This window comes from Misgurnus anguillicaudatus, chromosome 4 (assembly GCF_027580225.2).
Source record: "Misgurnus anguillicaudatus chromosome 4, ASM2758022v2, whole genome shotgun sequence".
Taxonomy (NCBI): Eukaryota; Metazoa; Chordata; class Actinopteri; order Cypriniformes; family Cobitidae; genus Misgurnus; species Misgurnus anguillicaudatus.
This window is the reverse complement of record NC_073340.2, coordinates 17,813,702-17,838,947: the sequence shown is the minus strand read 5'-3', so window position 1 is coordinate 17,838,947 and position 25,246 is coordinate 17,813,702. Positions and strand designations below refer to the sequence as shown.

Sequence of the window (25,246 nt, the reverse complement as noted above, 5' to 3'; positions counted from 1 at the left end):
TGCGACAGTGGAACTAATTTGCAATTCGGGTCCCTCTGTTGCACCAGAGAAGACGACAGAAACAGACAGCTGAATGAAAAGGACAGAAAATGGAATAGATTTATCAATCGTTTCTTTGGGAGTTTTGCACCGGTTTTGTCAGTGAGGTGCTTTGAATTGTAAGATCTTAAATAAAAACATGCCAATAGATGAGTTTGGGGTAGTATCATGTATCGACGATCGTCATAGTTTCACATTAACATGCACATTGCATGCTTTTCCTGGCATGAGAGGGTTTGTGGGCTTCACTTTGCGCGAGATGGGTTGAAGGTTTCCCAAGGGTCCTTGAAATCCTTGAAAGTTTGTGAATCTGGGGGCAAAAATTCAAGGCCCTGGCAAGGTTTTGAAAATATACCTATATAGATACAGGTCATTGAAAGTGCTTGAATCTATTTTATGCAAGAAGTTTTCTGAAAAAAAAATTCATATTATTCCCTGTGTAGTGTAGGATAATATCGTAAAAATTCTAGACTTTTTAAGCACACATGCTAAACTGTTTGCTTTAAATGCTTATATCTTCTGTATGCGAATGTTGATTCATACCAAAATGCTTTTTTGCATAGTTGTGTTTGACACATGAAAACGCCTCAGGTTACGTACGTAACTGTTGTTCCCTGAAAAGGGAACGAGGCGCTGCGTCTCCCTCGCCATACTTCTTAAGTCCCTGTAACGCCGTCTTTGGCAATATTTCAGATAGTGATATACCTCCTGGCTCCCGCGTCACCCTGTCTTTGTTGTTAAGCCTCATCATTGGTTGAATTTGATATACACATTCAGAGGCACTTACTGCAGTGACGCAGTGCGAGTTCCCTCGAAAGGGAACTGTAACAATGTATCTTAAAAAAATAACACGATGTAACCTTGCTCTCACTTGAAATGTGTTCCCACATTTAGTCCTTGAATTTGAGGGTATTGAACCTGAAAAGTCCTTAAAAGGTCCTTGAATTTAAAGTTAACTAAGGTGTGGGAACCCTGGGGTTTTAACTTGCACAGACTTGGCTCGCACATGAGCTTGTAATACGCGCAACTCTGAACATTTTCTAGAAAGTAATATTCAGTTGGTTGTCATATAGAATTTCACCGCTAGACGGGAGTAGATCCTACACAGTGGAGCTTTAAATATTTGAAGATCCTATAACATTATCCACCTTTTAAGTTATTTAAACGTTTTATTTTTGATGAACTTGATTTGATATTTGCTGTTTAAGCAAGCACGACTTAAATGTAATTTCAATGTACTTATTTTTCTTTCTCGTTGCTAAAAAATATTAGCTTTGGCATTGCGTTAGCAGTGCAAATGTGGTGGGTTCGATTCTCAGGGAACACATATACTGATAAAATGTATAATTTGCATGGGGCAGTTCACATTTTGCGTCTTTTGCTAAAACAAATACGTTATTTTAAATTTAGAGGGCACTTTTTCTAGGCGCGTTGGTGCCGCTGTGAGTTGAAAATACCTCAACTTTTCATAATGTCGCAATTTTAGACAAGAAATGTGAACTACCCCTTTGGGTACCAGCGTCTACCAGATGCATAGATATAAATGTTTTTCTGTTTATTTTCTAGACATATTCTTTGAATGTTTCAAAACAAAAGCTTAATATACTTAATATAATATATTATAATTAAGCAAGGAAGTAAGTTGTAACAATTAACATACTTTTCTTAATTGGATGTACTCCAAATAAGAATATGAATAATGACAAAGAAAATGAAACTCGACTGCATGAATGTTTTATCATTTAAAGTGTGCCATTTGTTTCCTCTATGACACACTGCTGGGTTTTTATTAATGATGATTAATTATTCAATTCAATTCCATAAAAGATGCTTATAAAACAGCACATTTTCTATTAGGGACCATTCCTATTAGGAGGTACTCCTTCACTTTGCAATCCTTTAGTGCACATGCTTACAAACCAAATGTGGGGTTGACTGTCAAGCCCTTACCACATTCCTCATCCCATGTAATTACCTGTCTATCCTGTATAACTCTGCCCTGTTCATGACTTGACGGTTTTCTCCATGTAGGATCACTGACTTGTTGCTTTTAGACAGTGAAGACTATAAAGTTGAGTTGAAAATAAAGGAGGGCAGACTGCATTAGCAGTAGTAAAGGTAGAGGAAGCAATGCAAACAGTTGCATTCTAGTGAGCACCAGCTGCTTATCTGACGTTATTCAGATGAAGCTGGACTTCAGAGGGCTGCATCACGCTGAGGCCCTCCAGGAACGCTCTGTGCTTGAACAGACTCGAGCTTGTTAGAGAAGCAGACCAGTTCTTCTGCGCTTATCAAAGAAGGGCTGGCCGCTCTGTCTGTCCCCAGGCTCTTCATGAAATAGAAATGCAGGTGTAGATCGTACCTGTACCATGCTAATGTGCCTCTCAGCATGGTGATTTAGGCTCTTCAACATGCATGATGTTATCATGGATGAACACAACTGTTCACCTACAGCAACCAGACTGAAGAGGTCATTGCTACTGGAGGGCCTTTTTGACTTTAGTCAAATCTGTGTTTGTTTTTCTTGTTATGCATAACTAATTATATCATTTTAGGCATAAACGTGACGTTCCATTAAAGTTCAATCATTTGGTGATGATTATGGTTGATCATTGGTTATTCAAAAATGTAAGATAAAGTATTCCTATCTTTCAGTTGATTTCGATTTAATTTATTGAAATTGCACTTTGCTGTATTATAAATTACCCGGCTTGGTAATGTTTGTAGCCAGCAAGGGAAGAAATTTCACAAGAAGTTCTCATTAAAACCAGGTCGTCAAAAGTGCTCTGCTGTAGCAATAGAAATCTTTTATGAGTGATTTGTGGCTTTTAAGAGTTCGTGTGTGAGGACATTCTGTCTTAAGATTTCTTTAATTATGAACAAAAAAACTAACTAGACCCAGACTAACCTTTCGAGACTTAAATTGCTCCTGTCGGCTGCTAAGTTATTTATTTGTAATAATTAGAAGAGATTTAATTCACTTACTTTTTTAATGCTTTGGAAGTGCTGTGTATTTATACACTGTAAGAAAAAATGGTCAAAAAATGGTCCCAAGCTTTCAATGGGGTAGTAACTTTTAAAAAGGTCCCAATATGTACCATTTAAGTACAGATATGTATACATTTGATACCAATATGTATCTTTGAGGTACTAGGTATCTTGACTTTGAGGTACTATTATGAACTTTTTAGGTGTAAATGGGTTTTAAATTTTTAGGTTTTTACATTTACACTGTAAAAAGTGAAAAGTTGGATCAACTTAAAAAAACTTTAATTGGTAACACCTATAATTTTTTTATCTTAAAATTTAACTTAAAACATTTTAAGTTGAAACAACTTATTTTTTTTAGGTGTTACCAATTGAAGTAATTTGTTGATCCAACTTTTCATTTTTGACACTGTAAAATTTTATTTTTGAGTCTTTTGGTCTCAAAAAACAGCAGGGAAAGAAAGATTGAGGATTTTTTTTCTTTTCAGACACTAAATATTAAAGATGTTTTAAATTGACTTTTTTAAGATGTCAAATAAATATTTGGTGTCCTCAGACTACGTATGTGAAGTTTTAGCTTAAAATACCATATAGATAATTTATTGTAGCATGTTATAATTGACACTTTGTAGGTGTGAGCAAACATTTTTGGGTGTTTTTTAACTCTTTCCCCGCCAGCGTTTTTAAAAAAAAGTTGCCAGCCAGCGCCAGCATTTTTCATGATTTTCAAGAACAGGCCCTCTGCTTTCAAAAAAAAAATTGTTCTCTTTTTATCACCTCTCAAATATGGGTAGGTTTCTTCAAAAACACCCATTTTTGAGCAAAAAGCTGAGATAATTCCATTTTTATGAAGGACTTTTGATAGAGATCAGATTCAAAGCGATCTTTAAAACATACACGGAGTTCTTTCTCTTTCACCTGAGGTGCTACTTCCGGGTTATATAAGTTGCTGAAGTCCGCTACCTGGTGGATAATAGCGGTATTGCGAAAAGCTGGAAATTCTCGCCATTGGCAGGTAAGCGTTTTCTCTTAATTGACGTGTTATCTCGTCAATGGCGGCGAAAGAGTTAAATACAAATGAGTTGATCACTGCACTTTATTGCAGTGCCGTGGTTGGATAGTGCAGATTAAGGGGCGGTATTATTGTAATAAGACACCCTTCTGACATCACAAGGGGAATTTTTAAATACCTATTTTTTATACAAATATGTACCTAGAGGTAACATGGGTACCTTATAAGGTGCCATCTTTACCCTTTAGGTACCAACATGCACCTTTAAAGGACAAGTTCGGTATTTTACACTTAAAGCCCTGTTTTCAGATTGTAATTGCTTTATAGGTGCACAGGAACAATCCTTCCTAAAATGCATAAAACTTTCGTTTACAAGACGTGAAACTCACCGAGTGGTCAGGGGTGTTCACTGATATGCTTACACAAAAATCGCTGCAAAATATGCTTTTATATTTTCTGATATATCCAGTTACCTGCAATCCCTATGTAGATATGTACATATCCTTACAATTTATGTTTCATAATGCTGTCTGTGCTTTTTTGCAAGCAGACTTTTAACATTGTTTTTCATTGTAAGCTGTAATGCAGTCAACCCTCCAACCTTTAATCCTTTCAGGGCTTTATTTTGTTTCCTTTCTGCTCACACTTTGAGATTTTTATCCCAGTTTGTGGAGAGAGGTAAAATGTTTTCCTGTTTATTCCTACCACAAACTGATTCGCATCATGCCCTGGATTTGTGAGTTCATCACAGTGACATCCGACATAAATTTAGCCAAAATCAGGAACTATTGGTGCATCTGTTTGCTCCAGCTGATCTCATAAGCTTCTCCGATTCTTTCAGCATCATTAGACCTACAGGCTTTTCAAATATCACTATATTATTTCTGGTTTATACTATCCTACTGTCGTATTTTGTATTTTTGGTCTGTAATGAGTTTTCAAGGAAAATATTAATGTGTTGCTGCTAAATCAGATGAAAATATAAGACGGCTTGTTGTTGACACTGTGTTGAAATGCAGAGATCAGTTGTGTTCAGACTCATGAGGTGCATTTGAAATGACTGATCATTTTAATCGTTGTTATTCAAATGTTCAGATTTATTAAATGCGTAGCATATGACTGCAAGGAAGCAGCGATCTAAAGTTCGAAACACAATGTTCGATCTTATTAACATTTTGCCACTGGTGACTTAATATCTAATGACAGTTTAATCTGAATGGTAATTAGGTTTCTGGCTGATTAAATCGGATATGCATGTTAGAGTTTATTTGTGCACTAGCATGGATACCAGGGGAGAAGATTACCTCCATTTCCTCTAGGACCATGGTTCTTAAACTTTTCAGTGTGTGTCTTCCTCCTTGTGTTGGGTGTATCCCTTGAAGCCCCCCAAAGAAAATTAATGACATAAAAAATCTCAAAATTTAAACAAAACAAAACGTAATGTCTTTGGTGCGAAAAGATGTTGGTTCTTTATTTTTTTTCTTGTGTCCTGCAGCCGCTGTTCTTAGTCTGCAGTGACAAATTCATAGCAGTGACATCACAAATACGCACATGGCATATGGAGTGATGATGTCAGAGGCCCACACAGGCCTGGTAATTACCATACGAGGGCCATACGCTTCCTCTATATGACATTTTTAGATTGGTACGTTCAGTGTTGAAGCCCTCTGGATATAGAAAAGTATCACATAAAGGAGCTCTGATGCGTTTCCTGTTCGTGGTCAACGTGGATGGACTGTAATCTCTCCTTATGAAAAGAGTCGTTCTTGGTGAAATTGCATGGAGTAGCATCTTTCTCAGGGGGTGCTTTGTGAAAACCTTGCTGGCAGTTGTCCATCGTGATTTAAAAGGGAAAATTCCTCTGCCATCTGCTGTCATGTTTTATGGATAGTGGAAGGTCTTCTTAACAATCAACAATAAAAAAGTCAATATTAAAATACAGAATTAAATAAGTTATTTACACTTATCATGCATTTGTCAGTTTAGGTGTTTTACTTAAAAGTTCATTCAATATAAGCATGTATGTGCGTTCCCTGGGAGTCAAGCCCGGGATTTTGGCATTTTTAGCACCATGGTCTACTGCATTTTTTATTTTCCGCTTGATGTGTTTTGTATTTATTAGTTAGATTAGTTTCTAAGTTCATGAAAATGACAGCTACATGGCATTTTTGATTGAACATGATTGTGAAATTTAAATGGCAAGTTATTTTGGAAATCTGGCGTGAGGTGGCTGCTTGTGTTAAAGTATTTGAGTCTACATTCAGGTAATTAAGGTGTCATTGTGAATATGCTGTTATTCCAGTTCATGTCTACAGGATCGTTCTTTGTAAAATGTGTTCTTGTTTAGGTGGTCTCTATGATTTGTATGATTTATGTTCCCATTTGCTATAGAATGAAGGCACCTGTCATTTAGTCTGGTAATTATAGTCATTTAATGGGTTTCTTAATCGCTATATTTAACCCTATTAAATGTTTATGAGCCCAGCTGGTCTTTTTTATGAAGACAAAGATGCTAACACAGTGATCAGGACCCCAATCTTGAGTCTGTATTTTGGGATAATGACCAGCTGACTGTATATTATCCTGATTATTGCCTCTTGGCAAATAATACATTCATGGATATGAGGTATTATTTTACTTTACTTTTAAAGGGGGGTTTCAACGGTATTTAATGCATTCTGACTTATTAACACAGTTTAAGTGTTGGTTTCCTCATGCTAAACATAGGTAAAGTGTCAAAGAAAGGAGTTGGACGTGTTACAGAGTATTTCTTTGCTGAATGCACTTGGCCAGGGTTCGTACAAGTTTCTGAAAGTTTTTTTCGAACACAGGTACAGTGGGGAAAATAAGTATTTGAGACATCAGCATTTTTATCAGTAAGGGGATTTCTAAGTGGCTATTGACACAAAATTTCCACCAGATGTAGCCATCAAGCCAAATATTGAATTCATACAAAGAATCGGAACATTTAAGTATACAAGTTGAATCATAATAAATAAAGTGAAATTGCTTAAATGTACCAATATGTGCCGTTGAGGTACCGCCCCCATGACAACTTTTATACCTTCTAATACCATTTTGTACAGTACTTTAGACTTTGTTGTTCTCATGTGCTCCATGATCTCACCCTAAAATCCCATAATTGACACAATCAGAATCAAGTACTCAAAAGAGCCACTGTAATGATTTCACATAAACACCTCTTTTTTTGTGTGTGTGTGTGGGGGGGGGGGTTAGATTTCATTTTATTTGTGTCTTATGGCTCTTTTCCATTGCATAGTACCCCACGGTTTGGTTTGGGTCGGGTTAGCTTACTTTTGGGGGCTTTTCCACTGGGTGCAGTAATGGTGCTTTTCCATTGCATAGTACCCCACGGTTTGGTTTGGTTTGGGTCGGGTCAGCTTACTTTTGGGGGCTTTTCCACTGGGTGCAATACTTTTTTTAGTACCACCTCGGTTGGGGTTCCAAGCGACCCGAGCTAATACCAAAACGTGATGCAAAAACACTGTAGATCACTGATTGGTCTGAGAGAATCGTCACTACCAGCGTCATCGCTATATTGTAAAAGATTAGCTTTACCTTCATGCTAGCTTGCGTTGTCTTGAGTGAACCTGTTGTCATCTGTGCTTTGCTGTAAGTTCCCAAACTCCCTTTTAGTGATGAAAACATCCACAGGTTGAGAAAAAGGAACACCATAACAGTTTTTTCAAGACTTGCAGTTTGTGGCAGCAGATTCACGACGCGCACGCCCTCATATATGCTTAAATACAACTTAAATAAGGCTCAGCGGAGCACGTCGACTGATGCCACAGGTGTTTGTACAGAAACTGTCATGTGAGGCAGAGGTAGAGATAAACGCGATGTGCAAACATCTATTTGTGGTGGCCAATTTAAATTTTGTGACGGACTGAGAAATAAATAAATGTATGGGAATGTACAAGGACGCTCTCACTTGTATGATGTCACAGCAGTAGGCAGCGCAAATATAACGACACGCCTATAATCCCTCCCACTCCGAAGTGATACTAAACTTGATGGAAAAGCTAACCAGGCCAAAGTGAGGTGAGCTGACCCGACCTTACCCAAACCAAACCGTGGGGTACTATGCAATGAAAAAGCACCTTTATAACCTGCAGTCACCTGTCTTTAAAACTCCCAGAGTCTCAGCACAGTTCTTAGCTGGAGCTTGTTATGTAATTGTGGGTCAGAGGTTATACATCAATGCCTTTTCCAGTAGGATTCATTTTCAGCTCTCTTTAGAGCCTCACTGTCCATGATGAACTCTGGCCTTGGGTGAAGGCCATTGTAAGGATAGGTTGTTTTGTTCACTTTTACCTGCTTCATCGAATAGGGGAAACATTTGAGGTACAGTACAGGACAGTTTTTTGGGGAGGGGGGCAAAAACATTCCCTAACTTTAGAATAACCCTGCTGTCACATCTCTGAAGGGTTTGAAGAGCCTACCAGTATATAACGTAAACACTTTTTAGGCAATGTGCAGTTTCTTATTTGTGCTTTACTGTATATACTTTTCTTGTTATGTATTTCTACAGTATCCTGACAACTTAAAGGATAAATCATACTGCTACTTTTTTTTTCCATATTTTGGTTGTTTTCAGAAAACATTTTGGATATTCTCAATTAAATCATCCTGCTGTGCAGTGCTATTACGGCCATACGAGAGCCAAACTTTAATGGTTTCTCCTTAAATGAAGAATTAAAGCATTATTATCTTTTTTTATCAGTCCTGACAGGCAAGAAGCCATGATTAGTAGCAAAAACTTGCCTAATGTTGCCTCTGGTGAATACAGTTTTTTCCTTACAGTTTTTTTGGTGTCTGCATGTTGAAATAATTGATTTGACCTACTTTAACATTTCTCATTAGTCATCTGCAAGTTTATCAGGCATGGTGCATTTAATTATGGCGAGGAGGCAAATTAATCGTGTGTAGGTTCTGGTCTCTCTCATGGGGAGGGGCATTTTTCTTTACCGTTGGCACTGTCAAGACTATTAACATAATAACGAAAAAGCAATTAGATTGACTTTTAAAAAATGGCAGTCAATTACAATGACTTGAATTAGAGTGTTAAGTGTCCAATAAAGTAGCTTTCTGCTAATTACAACAAGCATCCCACCACTGTATTAAACAGCACTGGAAGAAAATAACCTAAAAGCACCAGTGGAGACATTATCTACCTTGCGGCTTATAAAGACAAAGCAGCGTTATATAATTGACTATCAATCTTCATTATACGATTCCAGTCTGGGTCTTATTTGTACGATGGTGTTTGTAAAATTTCACCATTAATGAGGCACAACAAATGCTGGTGCTATGTTTTCTCTGCAGACGACATTTTCAGGTCATGTTTCTTATGGCTTTGATGACAATGTGAGTAATGAGGATTATACTATGGTACTTTGTATTTCCAATAGTTTAATACTAATAGGTATACTGGTTCAGATTCATAGTAAAGATCTGTACAAATCTGTAGTGACACAAGAAATTAGGAGCAATTTTGTCTAGTTTTCATCTCAGTGTTTTAAAAGATATTTTCTGTGTTTCAAGAATCCTCAAATAGGAAGGAAATAGTAATGGTGAAATGTTCTCCTTGATTATGCGTTATTATATTTGCTGACTTACGGTACATTCACACAAGGCGTAAGCATTGACGCTTCCTATTCACTTTTTTAATGGTTGACGTCATGCGTTGCTGAACTGAATTGTGGATCCGTCGGCGCCGCGTCACTGCCGTTGCTCACGGCAGAAGTTGAACATTTCTCAACTTTTCAAGTGGCAACGCGTGCATCAGCCAATCAGATCGCTTTATACAATTTACCTAGGCAGAGCCAGCCAATTACGTTTATGGAAGACCGGAGCATGTGTTGCCGCCACTGTGATTGGCTGTTGGCCACGCTTTAGACAAGCCTTCTGTCAAGCGTTAACGTTTTCGCCCCTTGTGAATGTACTGTTATGCTGCGTTTACACCAGCAGCGGGAGAGGTGTCAAGCGCAAGTGATTTCATTTCATGTGAAGACGCATTGACGTGCGTCTGGATCGCGCAAATTTCGGGAATTGAGCGGTGCCCCGGCAAACGCGTGAGTTGAAAAATTGTAACTTTGGCGGAAAACACAGCGCGTTAACCAATCAGGAGCTTGCTTTAGTAGTGACGTGATTACAGAAAGCGAGCGGAGTCGCGGAAGCCCCTCCCATGACACAAATTTCCGCGTGAATGTCTCGATGACTAGAATTTCACGTGCGGCTTTTACGCGTGAATGAAGTGAGTACACTCAAACAATTCAAGCGTCAAACTAGGCGCGGTAGACGCGATTTTGACGCCTCAAACGTGGCTGGTGTGAACCCACGGTAAGAGATATATGATCAGTTTTATTCAGTTATACAGTCATGATTGGGCAAATGTTGTCTATATTGACTTGGCACCAGAATACGGTTGTCACATTTATATCCTTAAACCGGTTTTGTTTACACAAAGTTTGGTTAATTATTTGAGTCACTACCGCATTCTTTAACCAAACTCACACCCATACATTTTTGGGACTCACAACCATATTTGCGGAGAAGTCCTGCTATATGAACTGAACTGTACTGGACAACCAGATGTCTGTGACGTCACCCGCCACTTAATTTTCAGACTTAAATGCGGTTGTCACTCCCGAAACTGTGCCATGTGAACGCAGCCTTAAATTTTTTTTGGGTCATTTTTAGTCCGTTTTTTTCTGATTAAAGCTCACATAACGCATAATCTTGAGTACCTGAGTAGTATTGCAACCCTCATATATCAAAAACGTCTTTAGTTTCATCAGATTTATAAAAGATAAAGTTCAGCTGTACCGATACTTCCTGAATAAATCCATGCTCCTGGAGGCAAACCGCGGGCGGAGCGAGTCACGAGTGGGCAATACACGCAAAACATTATCCCACTATCTCGTGATAACTTATGATTCACTACATACGTTTGTGTCATTTACATTATATGCACTTTGGTGTCGATTGCTAACAAAACACAAAAAGACGTTTGATGGAATAAGTTTTACTTACTGCCTGCAACTCATGACCTGGTTGGGGCCGCCCCATTTCAACGAAATCCAGTGTTAAACAAACACACGCGCACAACTCCGCTGCTACCCCGGATAAACAAACTATATCCATTTTTTCCATATTGCTGGCTTCATTGGGAAGCTGAATAAGTTTAAATTTCCCTCGCAAACAACAACACACTTCTTTGGTGATGTTGATTTCATGTCAGCTCTTGGTGTGTGCATGCACTATTCCAGTATAAGTGCCCATAATAAGGACTTCTGTACTCGCTGGACTTGTTATGCAACGGATTTAGAAGTAAAAAAAAATTCTGAAACTTGTAGGAAAGAGGAGGAGTGTGTTTGGCCCATAAATACTCTGTCACATATCCAACTGCTCTTTTGAAAGTTTGCCCATGGAATCCAACTCTTTAACTTTGTTAATAAGTCAGATTGCATGAAATCCCATAAGGCTTCCCCTTTAAAGGGCCGTTCACACTATGAAATATACATTTTATTTAGAAAATCTACAATATTAGTTAATGGCATTAAAGGCAAATAATTTGCATGAGTGCGTGAGCGAATGGACATAAAGTAATCATCCAGTGGTGTAATATTGTTAACGTTATGGTTATTGTTAACTCATTCCCCGCCAGCCAGTTTTTGAAAAGTTGCCCGCCAGCTTTTTTTTTATTTTCAAAAAGTTTCACAAAATGCCTTCCAGGAAAAATTTCTTCTAAAAATATATAAACATACAAATATATCAAATGAAATAACACACTATGCTTTCAAACAAACAATAAACAAACAAACAAACAAATCGGAAAAAAAAAAACGTTTTATCCTATCTATATTTTTTCTCTGCTTTTAAACTCTTAAATATGGGTAATTTTCTTTAAAAATGCAATTTGTTTTTAGCAAAAAGCTGAAATAATTGCATTTTTGTGAAGGAATTTTGTTAGAGATCAGATTCAGAACAATTATCATAACATACACAGAGTTTAAAATTAGTAAATAATGTTTTGGCTTAAGTTTTTTCATAAATTGGATAAGTCATAGTGGATAATCACGGTATTGTAGATTAACATAAAAATTCACGAGGAACACGTTTTTTATGTAAATATTTTCTCTTAATGGCGGGGAAAGAGTTAAATTGTGAACGGACCTTATAATGCCAGTTGTTTTTCAGCTGAGTGCCAGCTTTCTTCAGCTGAGTGCATTGGTAGCTCTGATACTTCATCTGTGAGCCGGTTGGTTGGTGTGGTAATGTCCCGCCCCTCCTCCACTGTGATTGGACGGCCGTGTGAGAACTGATATTGACGAGCAGAGCTTTTCACCCAAAGTTGAATATTTTTCAGCTTATTTGAAAAACGCCGAGCTTCCATTGGAAACAATTGAAAACATGTGTCGGTCGCAGGCATAAAGCTTTGGTGGGCACGCCCCCTAAATCAGGCTGGATTATTTTTACCGTAGTGCTCAAGAAAAAAATCAAACATTGCCAGCTTTCCATCTCCTTATGACATAGCTTTACCATCAGACAACTCATGCAGTAGTGAAACCTCTTTGTTGCCGTGCACAGTATGTTACATTTTTATTATATCCCCCAGTACATCCTAACAAAATATATAGCTTTTTGTTGATGATGTAAGCCTCAGCATCACCACCTGCCAGACAAACATCTCTGATCTCTTTCTCATTATTTTTGCTTTGTTGCTTCCTGTAAGATGTCTGGCATTACTGTTATCAGTCTTCAGTAGTGTATTGATACTTGTTCTAATTTCCGACATCTGCTCTTTAATACAAGGGCCTGATTGCACACCAGATGACCTTTCTTTGATGAAAGAACGAAACAGCTAGTTATAAAAGCAGTTGTTTGCTATATATTTGGATTAAAGGGAAACTGCTTCAAGGATTCTGTTTCTCTCTCTGGATATGATGGAAAATAGTGAAGTACAAGTATACAATGCTAAAATTTCCATGACGAATGGAAAATTGCAGGGTAAGATTAACCCAGCGGAGCGATTGTACAGTGTATTACCTTAACCTTAACTAAAGCAGGTTGAATTAGCTTGTTTTGAGGTCCCTACAGTACATCAAATAGAGAAGCAGAACATTGCAATCTGTGATAAAACTTTTTTTGCTATTTTTGTTGTCTTATCTCTCTTAACGCTCAGAATTACAGGTACAAAGGCTGTCACTGGGGCGGTATTCTGTACCTAAAGAGTGTTTAGTATGCAATTTCACGTTCAGGCGTCAAATTGACTGCATCCTGTACTTGGTAAAGATCGCTGATGGAATGATACGCTGCTGTTATCTCAAGCTGTCTCGCAGGAAGTGACTGGTGCATGATGGGAAAATGGATGGAGATTACTTTGATCAACACTTTCATTAAAGTTTTTCTTTTATTTTGTCCTCAGCACATTAACACGCTGTTTCCATATCTCTGTCAATGGCGTATAAAGTACATCTACTCCCACAGATGTATTAGAGGGTTGGAGGGTTTTTTTATGTCCAGTATATACTCCTATCTTTACATGGTCAGTACACATGCCACCTGTTCTACAGCGTAATTGATTATAAAAAATAATCATGAGGTTATTCATAAAACCAGATATCAATTCTGTGTGTAATCCATACTGGTTCATTTCCCATGTTAAGATTTTCAGTCCTCAATAGTTTTTTTTTAACAGAGATCTAAGATGCTCAGCTAGGATATTAATTATTCTATCCTCAAATACTTGAAGATGAACTTCTCTGAACTCTCTGAACTTCTTGACAGAAAAAACATAATATATGACTATTAAAACTACTGGGAGCTGTTTTCAACTTTATAGGCAGTAAAACTTGTCTAATGCCCTGAAACAAATTCAACACATTTTCTGGCAAGCACAAATCAATATAAAGGAAACAGAAATGTTGTCCAGTTTTATTATACTGTAAAAAAGTTGGTTCAACTTAGAATAAGTTTTTAGTTAATTCAACTTTTAAGGCAACCAAGTAACTTACTTTTTTTTTACAATGTTAGGCGTATTTTTGGCTGGGTCAGTAATTGACATTCTGCACCCACATAAATCTTAAATGCAGCATGAAGTTATGATCAATTCAACATACTATTTTAAGTTTTGACTTGTGAATAGTTGACGTAACCTATAAAAACAAGTTGAAATGGTTTAATTTTTTAAGATAAAGTAGGAGAGAACCGTGGCGAAAATAACGCAGGACGAAAGCAACAAAGCGATTTTCTCCAAGCCCTGATAACATTTGCATTTCAAACTATGACAGCATCTTTAGCATGCAACCCTTGACAAAGCTGACAAATATTGCGTTATTTACTTGTCGCTTTGCGCGTCTAGGTCTGTAAAGCTGTTTTTAACCATGATACCTGTAGGTAAATTCCCAAAGCGGTCATTTTTTTCACATAACGCATTGTGATTCTCATTTCATGTGTTAAATTACTGATCAATTTATAGGTATATTATTCTAATTTGATTTTATTTCATTTTATAGTCTTCAAACTTTTAAAAATGTTTTATTTTCAACAATATAAGTTTGTACTGTCATGTTGCTATTGAAACATTTGATAAAATTGAAATTTAAAACGAAAATGTATTTTTTTATTTTTTAGATAAATGACAAAATATGTTTGCTGTTACTGTACATATCAACAAGGTCATAGTATATTTACTAAAAACAAGTGTAACACAAAAATCTATCTTGTTCGGTTGTGTTACTTTTGACCCACCTGTGCTACATGTTCAAAGTGAAATTAATAGTCATTTTACATTTAAAGGGGCCGTGAATTGGTCGATTTTATTGCTTTATGACGTTGATTGATGTCTACTTATGCATTTTGCGTTGTTTTTACATTCAAAAACATCAAAAGCAATAAGTAATACGCTATTTTGTAACATGGATTAGTGGCTGTCTTGAGAAATGGTTCGTTTGAAGGGGCGGGCCGCATTGAAGACCTGAACGTAAACACCCACTGCTATGATTGGACAGCTTCATTCCCCGTCATTACATGTAGGGAAATGTTTTAAAAACATTAATGTGATAAAAATAGCAGCCGAACACAAATATGTTTGAGACACAAAAGATTCTGGGTGCTAAACATGATACACATAAATGACAATACGTATATTAAAGTAGAAACAAAACTCGACGTGACTAAATTATCGTATAAAACACAGTAAGCGTGCATCCGAATCTAAACTGCGGCTAATAAATCCTTATCAATAACTTTGTATATTTCTATTGTGCTTGTGAGGTTGCTTTTACATTCACGTAATGTTAAATACCACAGTTATATGATAAAAAATAAGCTTTGTTGAGTGTTTGACCTTTCAAACGCAACTTGCCTAAATTACCGTATACAACACAGTAAACGGGCATCAGAATCTAAACTGCGGTTAATAAATCCTTCCTTATAACTAACTTTGTATATTTCTACCTTTAAATTACAGTCGTATTGTTAAGTGTTGTACCTTTATTAATCGTTTAATGTTTTTAGTAAATTAAAACAGTCAACAAACGTATTTAGACACGGATGTTACAACAGGACACATCAAGCAATCTCTTTTAACAAAGCAATAGTGAAACGCAGTAACTTAAATAAAGTAAAATGTCTTACTGTGAATTATACTGCTGTGTCATTGTTGTCAGATCCAATATAAGTGGTGCTTCTGACTGAGTCTCTCTGCAAATCCAGCATCGACTTCTTTACAAATGAATCCATGTACACAACGTTAACAAACGCTCCCCACACGAGCTGGAACTTCTTCAAAAGCAAACTTTATCCAAGCATGTTGCTAATGTTAAGTTCCAAGCCTCCGAATTGAAGTATTTAGCTTCTGTGTTGTTCTCATGGTTGTTCCCACGCGGTTCTTTCACAACCGAAAAAGCGTTTCCATGGTATCATAACAGATCACCGCGTCAAAATAAAAGTCTCTCAGAAAAAATGTATTTAAAAAGTCATTTTGGTTAAATTTGTCAATCTTTAAAGACATGTTTACTTACTGAGACACACGTGTCACGCGAAGCTGTGGGCGGGGCTACAAAAGTAGACTTGTCCTTTTGGTTATGGGGAGGTGTTTCAATTCTACTTTGACGTCATAGATTTCCGAATTTTAGACTGGAGTTTTTAGCTGGCTTGGTGCCAAAGACGGTTATATTTCAGTAGCACGGACGTTTTCAGTTCTGAAACTTGCAGGATGTTCATTTAAGTATGATGACCTCTTATATAACAAATTATCAAGTTAAAATTGAGTTTTTGATTCACCGCTCCTTTAATAAAAATTCCACCTGGTATTAGATAGACCACACGTGTGAGTTATTGACCAAAGCAAAAATATATCTCTGTCTAAAACATTATCTTTTAAAATTAAGTTTTTCTGAAAATGGTACATTCGCCCCTGCTCTCCCCTAGCATAAAAATATGTTGATTTGACGAAAATGCTGAATTTTTTTACAGTGCGTGTGATTTTTTATCAAATATGAATATTTTCTGGGTTCATTTAATGCAACGTTTTGGTTTGTCATTTTTTGTCCCAACTCTGAGTTGAAAATAACCCACTTTTTTTAGAGTATAGCTTACTTATACTTATTTAATGGCGATTGTACTGGCGTTTCCCGGTGCGTGAGAACTCACACACAATAGCACTATAATGTAAGCAGTGGCGGCTCGTGACTGCTCTTCCGAGGATGCGCTAATTCAAAATAAGTGTTCAGATTGTCATGTGTGTGGTTCCCTTTTCCAAAATATGTGTCCTGCGTGTCGAGAGATCCTGTGTGCATCACGTGTTTTGTCAAAATAAGTGCCTGCTGGAGATGGGTCAAAACCGTTTATGATAAAAGAGACGCTCACGTTCCCTAAATTCACGCAAGACACTCCCTTAACAGTAAACTCTGATTAAGCATAAGATTGTGCGAGTATCTGGCACACGCGAGGGTCCCCTTTCAAGTTCAAGGCAGCAGGCACTTATTTTGGCATGACACGTGATGCACACACGATCTCTCTCTCAAAGCGCAGAACACATATTTTGAAATGACGAACCACACACATGACAAGCTACATACATGTTGTGACGAACTTCGCATCGTGCGCTTCAAAAAAATAAGTCACCAGCCGCCAATGACTGTAAGTATATTTCTTAATAATGCTATCAGCTATGCCTGTGGTCGACATAAATAAAGGTTGAGCGGCACGTAAGATGTAATGCGAGTCTGGTCCACTGTTGCTGACAGTGGTGGTGTGCGAGTTAGTGGCATGCATAGACTGTTGGCAGAGCGCAGATAAGACTCTGAAATGGCGGTCGGCTGTGTGTGAGTGAGGTGATAATGTTAAGCACTGTTTACTCCATATACTTATTCTCAGCTTTATGGCAAACTTTTTTAGCTGAGCACCACCTCCTCGTCTCCATCATTACCCCGGCAGATATGCGCCCTCTGGAGCCTTTGTGTGCATATCTCCACTGTGCCAATGATCCAACACATCTTTATCAGACGGTTGGTGTTAGGCTGGGATTTATCAGCAGTTCTGCACTGTCCATTGCACCAATCACAGATCCTGAAGTCAGTCTTTTCCTCTGCATTTCTAGACATGTGGATTTACTTTATTTCTTAGCAGCGAAGAAATGAGAGAGCCTAACAGCTGTTCTGTTGAATGTCGGCCAGGTCTGGGGTTGTTTTGGGTGCCTATTGGTTTTCTTGTTTCCGTTTGTCTTCTGCCGCCTCGGGCGACATTCGCAGTGTGAGATTTTAATTGCGTTTTCAATTGGTGAAGTTTTCTTTTTGCTTCTTATGAACTCAACATCTCACACATCACAGGCTGCTTAACTGAAGTTATACATGGGATTTAAAGGCGGGTGCAGGATTTTTGAAAAACACCTTTTTTTACCAAAACACACTTGTAGCCAATCAACAGTAAGGTGCATGTCTACTAACCAGCATCATTGCCTGGGTTGCGTATGTGTGGGGCGGGTCTATCAAAAGAAGGTCCAGATTATATTGGGGTTGGGGCATGTTTGTTTAGGTGATTTCAAATATCAACATTGGCTTTCAGAGATCATGCACCCCGCCTTTAAAGGCTATAGTCAGTGCAATAGAATAGTGAATCATGGATCAACTTTGATCCGTCGTAGCACTAATAATGATTACAAAACAAAAATGTTTTGCATAATTATTAGATACCTTCAAAATTACGTCTAAATCGATATGGAAGGTACTGTATTGATACGCACATCATCACAAGTTCATGACAATGTTTTGCCGTATCGATATTTTGAACACAGCACTAGTATTCTCACTCCTTGAAAAGATAACCTTATCAATCACTTCCTTAATTATCATTTGAACACATTAAACTATGGGATAAAGTATTTTAATATTAGATTTAAATCATTTGTGCTCTGGTCTTGTTTATGTGTCATGTTTATGTGTCATTTCCTCATTTTTCTTGCAAAAATGTGGCGGCCTATTTTGTATGGTTTCATTTTAATTGTTTTTCCTAATGCCGGTTACATTTTGTTCTCTGGTCCACAGCATTAATCATTCAGACGAATTGTGATGATCCGCCTCCAGCCCCACAAAACAGGTCTGTGGCTGATATAGAGGAACTGGCTTCCAACTATGAGCGTAAACTCATTGAGGTGAGTAATATCTGTAGCTTCCTCTGCATACCAACACAAAATTTCAGCACAGCATTCAAGTAGTTTTATTATAAATGTCTGTAGTAAATATTAGAATGACTTAAAGGAACACGGCAACTTTTTGGGACTTTAGCTTATTTAGCGTATCCCCCAGGTTTGGATAAGTCCATATATACCTTTTTCAACTTCGTCCGTCCCGTAACTCTCTCTGATTCACCCACTGCTAGCCTAGCTTAGCACAAAGACTGGAACTAAATGGTTCCAGCTAGCATACTGCTTCCAAAGAGTGACAAAATAACACTAACATTTTACTATTTATATGTTGTGATTTGTATAGTTACAGCGTGTACAAATAACAAGGTCAAATAAGACACAGCCATCTTTTAACCATATACATACTGGGAACTATTTTCTCAAAAGGCGAAGCACTGCTACATGGGCGGAGTGATTTGCTCACAACACCTGAGAAGTCCTGAAGTTTTTATGCAAGTTTTCTGGGGAAAAAATCCATATTATTCCCTGTGTAGTGTAGGATAATATCATAAAAATTCTTTTTAAGCACACGTGCTAAACTGTTCGCTTTAAATGCTTATATCTACTACAGGCGAATGTTGATTCATACCAAAATGCTTTTTTGCATACAGTTGTGTTTGACACATGAAAACGTCTCGGGTTACGTATGTAACTGTTGTTACCTAAAAAGGGATCGAGACGCTGCCTTTCCCTTGCCATACTTCCTGCGTCCCTGTAATGCCGTCTTTGGCAATATTTCAGATAGCAATATACTTCCTGGCTCCTGCGTCACCCTGTCTTTGTCGTTAAGCCTCATCATTGGTTGAATTTGATATACACATTCAGACGCACTTACCCTTGGAGGCATCCCCGCAGTGACGCAGTGCGAGTTCCCTTGAAAGGGAACTGTAACAATGTATCTTGAAAGGTAACTCGATGTAATCTTGCTCTCACTTAAAATGTGTCCCCACATTTAGTCCTTGAATTTGAGAGTATTGGACCTGAAAAGTCCTTAAATTTGGAGTTACCTAAGGTATGAGAACTCTGTTTTAAGTATCAGCTCAGTTTTCTTGCAGCATTTTGTGTTATTATTATGAAGGTTATAGATTTGGAACATCACAGAACACAGTCTGGGTTCATTTAGAAAATGACCCTAATTTGAAAAAGTAATGTCTGATGAGTCCACAATGGCTGTCGAGAAAGCAACATCTACAAAGCTGCCAGGACGATTGATAAGGCCGGTTGTATGAATAATTCATACATCCATAAAGTTCTGTAATTTCTGTAATGACTTGAAATTCTGCGTATGTACAATGTCCTTCAATTTTTTTGTGCATGTCATATATTTATTTATTCACATGCTAGTTGTTTGTCTTGATTGACAGCTACAGTAACATGAGTGTGCGGCCTTGTTTGTAGTTTTTACAGTTACACACAGCTCTAAAGGCACTATTTATTTTTGGTCGGTTGGCACGCAGTCATCTCTCTTAGCTCCTGCCCGGCTATGCAAAAGACTTGTGATTTTTCTCTAGTGACAAATATACTGTAGGTTATTTATTTTAGCTTCCACAACAGCAGCAATAAATTTGAACCAAATGGAAGTTTTATTACATTTGTGGTGTATTTATACAGCTAACTTCATATCTTTAAAGCTGTGCTGCTTTGCAAACTAAGAGCAATGGCATCTCAGCCGTAGTTGTGAGCTATGATATAAAGACAGTTTATATGCATTTATATCAATATAGTAAATCTAGTTAAGTAATAGTTTTCGCCTGTTTCACCACAAGAGTCTGAAACGTCTTTTTACAAGAAGCTTTTCTAGTATTTGTTTTTACATCAAACAAACACTGTAAATGTGTACTTACATCATTTTAAATGCACAAGCGATTAAAGACGTGCTTTCTCTCCAGTTCTACTTTCATTTTATTATCATTATGGAAAACTCTTTATCTCAGAGGCTGTCATACACCAGTTATTGATCCAGTGGGACTTTATACTGGAAAGTGTTCAAACTGGTTGTTTTGCTGTGAGCGCCTGGGCTTTGATCTCAGCTGGACAGTAGAAAATATTGGAACGTGGTTCTGCTCTACATTGAAATGGAGATCTATGTCATGTTTTTTGTTGGATTGTGAAGTGCTGTAAAATAGAAATCTTTAGTGTTTCATATCAGTTTTTACACCAGAGTGACCGTTTGCAGTTCAAGGTGGGGGGAAATTGATTGCTTGATATCCAACAAAGACACTTGCAGAGGCAGAAATGTTCCCAATGTAAAGATAATACTATACTCTTAGGGCCCAGTCACACCAAAAGCGTTTATGGCAGTTGCAGGCGCCTTTTTTGAATGATATTCTATGGGCAGGGCGCGTTTGCGCACTGTTTATGCGCGCCGAGCGCCTTGCGGTTTTCTGCCGCCTGCCGCGCACGCGTTTTTGAAGGAGCGCTGAGAGCGGAGGAGCGCCTGACGTCATTCGCGTCTTCCATTGTCCAATCGAATGAGGGGAGAGGCGGGCCTTACGTTGTGGCGAGGGAAGTTTACAGTTGCTTTGAAGAACCGGACTCCACTCGCTCACTCTCTCCTGCGTGTTTGTGCTCCTCTTATCCTCAAACAAGGTCAGAGCAAGCGCCCTCTTTTTAAAGTTTCTGCTAATATGACAGTTAACAGCAAAAGAGCGCTCACGCTTCAATATTTGATTGACAAGACAGCTGACTCGGTGGTTGCTTAGCAATATGAAAAGCCGCGCTGCACTGCTCTTTTTTAAAAAAGGCAGTGCGTCGCGCCTTGCGTTTGCAAGCGTTTAAAGCGCTTTTGGTGTGACTGAGCCCTTATGGTGCTTTTCCATTGCATAGTACCTCATGGTTTAGGTCAAGTCAGCTCACCTCACTTTGGCTTGGTTCGCTTTTCCATCGAGTTTAGTATCAGTTTAGTATCAGAGAGGGATTATAGGCATGTTGTTATTTGTGCTGCCTACTGCTGTGACTTCATACAAGTGAGAGCATTGTTGGAATGCTATACATTCCCATACATTCATTTATTTCTCAGTCCGCCATGAAATTAAAATTGAGCACCACAAATAGATGTTTGCACATTGCGTTTTTCACTACCTTTGTCACATGACAGTTTCTGTACAAACGGCTCATTTAAGTTGCATTTAAGCATATATGCGGACTTGCGTTTCGTGAATGTGCCGCCACAAACTGCAAGTCTGGAAAAAACTGGTATGGTGTTTCTGATTCTCAACCTGTGGATGTTTTTCATCGCTAAAAGTTTAAAGGGCAGAATTTCATTAACTTAATTCTCCCTTGTGGCTCAATGGTTTTGAATGACATATTTTGATGAATCCCTTGAGACCAACCTCATGGAGATCCTTTGAAGTCTGGAAAACTGTTCTGTTTTGGGAGAGATCCTTGCAATGAAGAGAACTGCTGGAAAGGATGCGAGTCTTCAATAAAAATGTGGTGTTCCCAGAAATGAGTGGCCTACAGAAAATAGCTTATAAATCACCCATTATGCAAAATTATAGTTTATCATTATCCTATCTTGTTATTAATATGAGCATGCTAGTATTGAAGGTTCATAAGCGTATATTGTTGCCAGTATACATGCCGCTGTTTCCAAGCACTTTGACTTTTTAATGGTCGTGGGGCAGGTTGTAAATATGATACTGTGGTGCGGAGCCAAATAATTTAATAAATGCGGAATCCGTGGGTTGGAAAAAACCCTGACTCGTGCATCACTAGTGTGGATCACAAGACAAAACTAATCTCTAAACAGGTGTAATGACATGGTCTCTAGGAATTTTATTGGCCAAGCAAAAATAGGATTTAAATCATAAAATCATGCAATAATTACCACAAACCTTTATGTTTACAGATTTCTAACATTCTGTAATAACATCAGCCAAAAATCTTCCAGTGTTGCCGCAGTGCTCACTAATGTTATGGAAATCAATGGTAATTTAACAGTGAAAGCATATATCCTATATCCGATGGGGTTTATAATTGTGTTTTATATTCATTTAGAGTTAGGCGTGATGTTTATTACCTTGGTTTGATGTATTTTGTGTAATGAACACCAATAACAAACTAATCAAATCGTTTTAATGAACAGACTCTGTTCAGTCCACCCAGCAGCATTATACTGCAATGAGTGTGTTTTTAAAGCTTGCGTCCTCCCACGGACTATTCTCAAGCTTTTTTTACCCCGTGACTGTCTTTGTATTGATTTTTCTATTCTCATTTCTTCCCAGCTGCATTTTTATCCATCAATTAGGATCTTCTTTCCATTTCAAACTCTATTCCATTAGCAAGTGTTTGCTTGGAAATTAAAGTGATACCAGCACATTCACTGTGACACATTCACTCCCCACCCACCTCGCTCTGACAAGTCAAGTCTGTTTTTGTTTGCTAAGCCTGTCCTCTAAGCTTACTTTTCAAACTTGTTTCACATTCAATTATGGGCAGTAGAGCTCCATTGGGCTACGTTCCCCCTCCACTATTTTTTATTCAGGACATCTGGCTCAGCACTTGTGTCAGCCGTGCAGACCAGACTGTAAGCAGCACCTGCGTCTGAAAGCCACACAGGTGCAAAATGCTAACAGCAACCTTACTCTGGAGCTCTCCAGACAGAAATTGTCCTCTGTAGTAGATGAATTGTTTTAGGTCTTGGGTAACTCTTTTACTCCATGTCTGGATGCTTTATATACCATCAAGTTAATATCGATTTGTACAACAGTTAGTTCAAAAGGACTTTCCAGGAGTGTGGATATTTTGTATAATAGCACAAGAATATGTCAGTGTGAGTGTATGCATATCTGCAACTGTTGACCCAGCTTTCATTTTTGGTGCTGTTTTTGTTAGTGGAGCAAAATTAATGCGGGCCTTTGTTCTAAAAGGTGTCTGATTAACTTCAGAATTGTTATATTAAAGCAACACTATGTATTTTCCATGTAAAAATGACTTACAGCTCCCCCATGTGGTCGAAAAGCGCAACAGTGCCTGGTATCAGACACTCTTCTGCAGGCAGGGGGAGGGGCGGGGCTGTGTTTCCTAACCTCCACCGCCACTTTCAGAGTGTGCTTGTAGCAGCTAGGAGGCTGCTCAGGTTGCAGCAACAGTACAATTTGTCCAGTTAAAAGTTGTTCCATCACTGAAATAATTTTAGAGACATTAATTAAAGGTCAAAAAACTACATAGTGTTGCTTTAAAGTCCCCCTGTGGTGGTTTTTATTTTTTTGTTGTTATGTCTATGTAGTTTTATTTTAACACAAAATCAGCATAAAATGACACATAGGGCCCTATTTTAACGATCTAAGCACATTGTCTAAAGCGCACCGCGCATGGTCTAAATGGGGGTGTCCGATTCTAATTTTGCTAATTTATCAATGGGAAAAAATTTTTATTCACCAAGCGCATGGTCGAAAAGGTTTGTTCCTATTCTTGTAATGAGTAATGGGTGGGTTTTGGGCGTAACGTGCAATAAACCAATGAGAGTCTTATCTCTCTTCACCTTTAAAAGCCAGTTGCCTGGTGCTATGTCTAATCCCTATTTAGATGACAGACTTTGTAGACTGAAAAACTAAGCGGAGGACGAAGACCCCCAGTTTAAGATTACTGTTAAAAAATTGTGTTGTTTTCACTTTTATTGAAATTTTTATTTTTTAGATTAAAACCTTTAAAAGACGTTTTTTTTCCAGTCATAGAAGTAAAAATAGCAGGCTTTTAATTGCTGTAAATGTATTGATATCCTACATAATCATTGTAATCTCATAAAATAATTTGCAAATATGCAAGAAAAGGTTTGAACTAAAAAAAATACTTTATTTGCAAAAAACATAAGATGAAGAATTTACAAACGTGCAGAGAGCCGTTTCAGCACTCGGACAGCGACATGTTTTTTTTTTAAAAGCATTACTTAAAAACGGCTCTCATTTTACCATATCCACAGGTACAGAGTCATCATATACAATAAATCGTGGGGTAGAATTTAAAAAACATTTAAAAATAGATGCATTTGTTTAAAGCAAAGCATTTATTTACTTACCAGGCTACAGGTGAAGCAGCTTTGCACCTTCTAACGTCTCATAATTGGTCCTCATTTATGTCCAAGAGACTCAATAACAATTGTTTACATTTCAATTCTTTAATTTTTCATATTTAAAAGCGTTTTTGTGCTGCTGCGCATCCATTTATGTGATAAGCAAACCCGCGTTGTCGTCCCGTTTTTAGGCACATATTACTAATGCGCTCATTAAATAACAAAAAACACATTTGCGTCATTGACTTTAGACTTTAGACCAGGTTTTTATTGGTCAATGGTCAAATAGTCTATTTTAGTTGCCTCAAAATAGCAACGCACCAACAATGCGCCTGAACACACCTTGTTTTCAGACCAGAACGCCCAAGGGTGCAAAATTGGGTGCAAATGCATTTGCTATTTAAACAACGTGGTGCTAAACATAAAAATGATCATTGCGCCGGGTTGAAACTAGCAAAAGACAACTTGCATTGCGCATTGC

At 37.9% G+C, this 25,246-nt stretch overlaps 2 protein-coding genes across 2 annotated transcripts in view; one reads left to right on the top strand and one right to left on the bottom strand.

Annotated features, from left to right (window-relative positions):
* The window catches only part of zc3h7bb (zinc finger CCCH-type containing 7Bb), a 497,977-nt gene that overhangs the window by 214,088 nt on the left and 258,643 nt on the right, over positions 1–25,246 (bottom strand). The gene's annotated exons all lie outside the window — the stretch shown is intronic.
* Positions 1–25,246, top strand: part of snx29 (sorting nexin 29) — a 124,051-nt gene that overhangs the window by 29,549 nt on the left and 69,256 nt on the right. Inside the window, exon 15 of the mRNA XM_073866845.1 lies at positions 18,613–18,719. Within this exon, the coding sequence (XP_073722946.1) occupies positions 18,613–18,719 (107 nt within the window). The remainder of the gene's footprint in view (positions 1–18,612; positions 18,720–25,246) is intronic.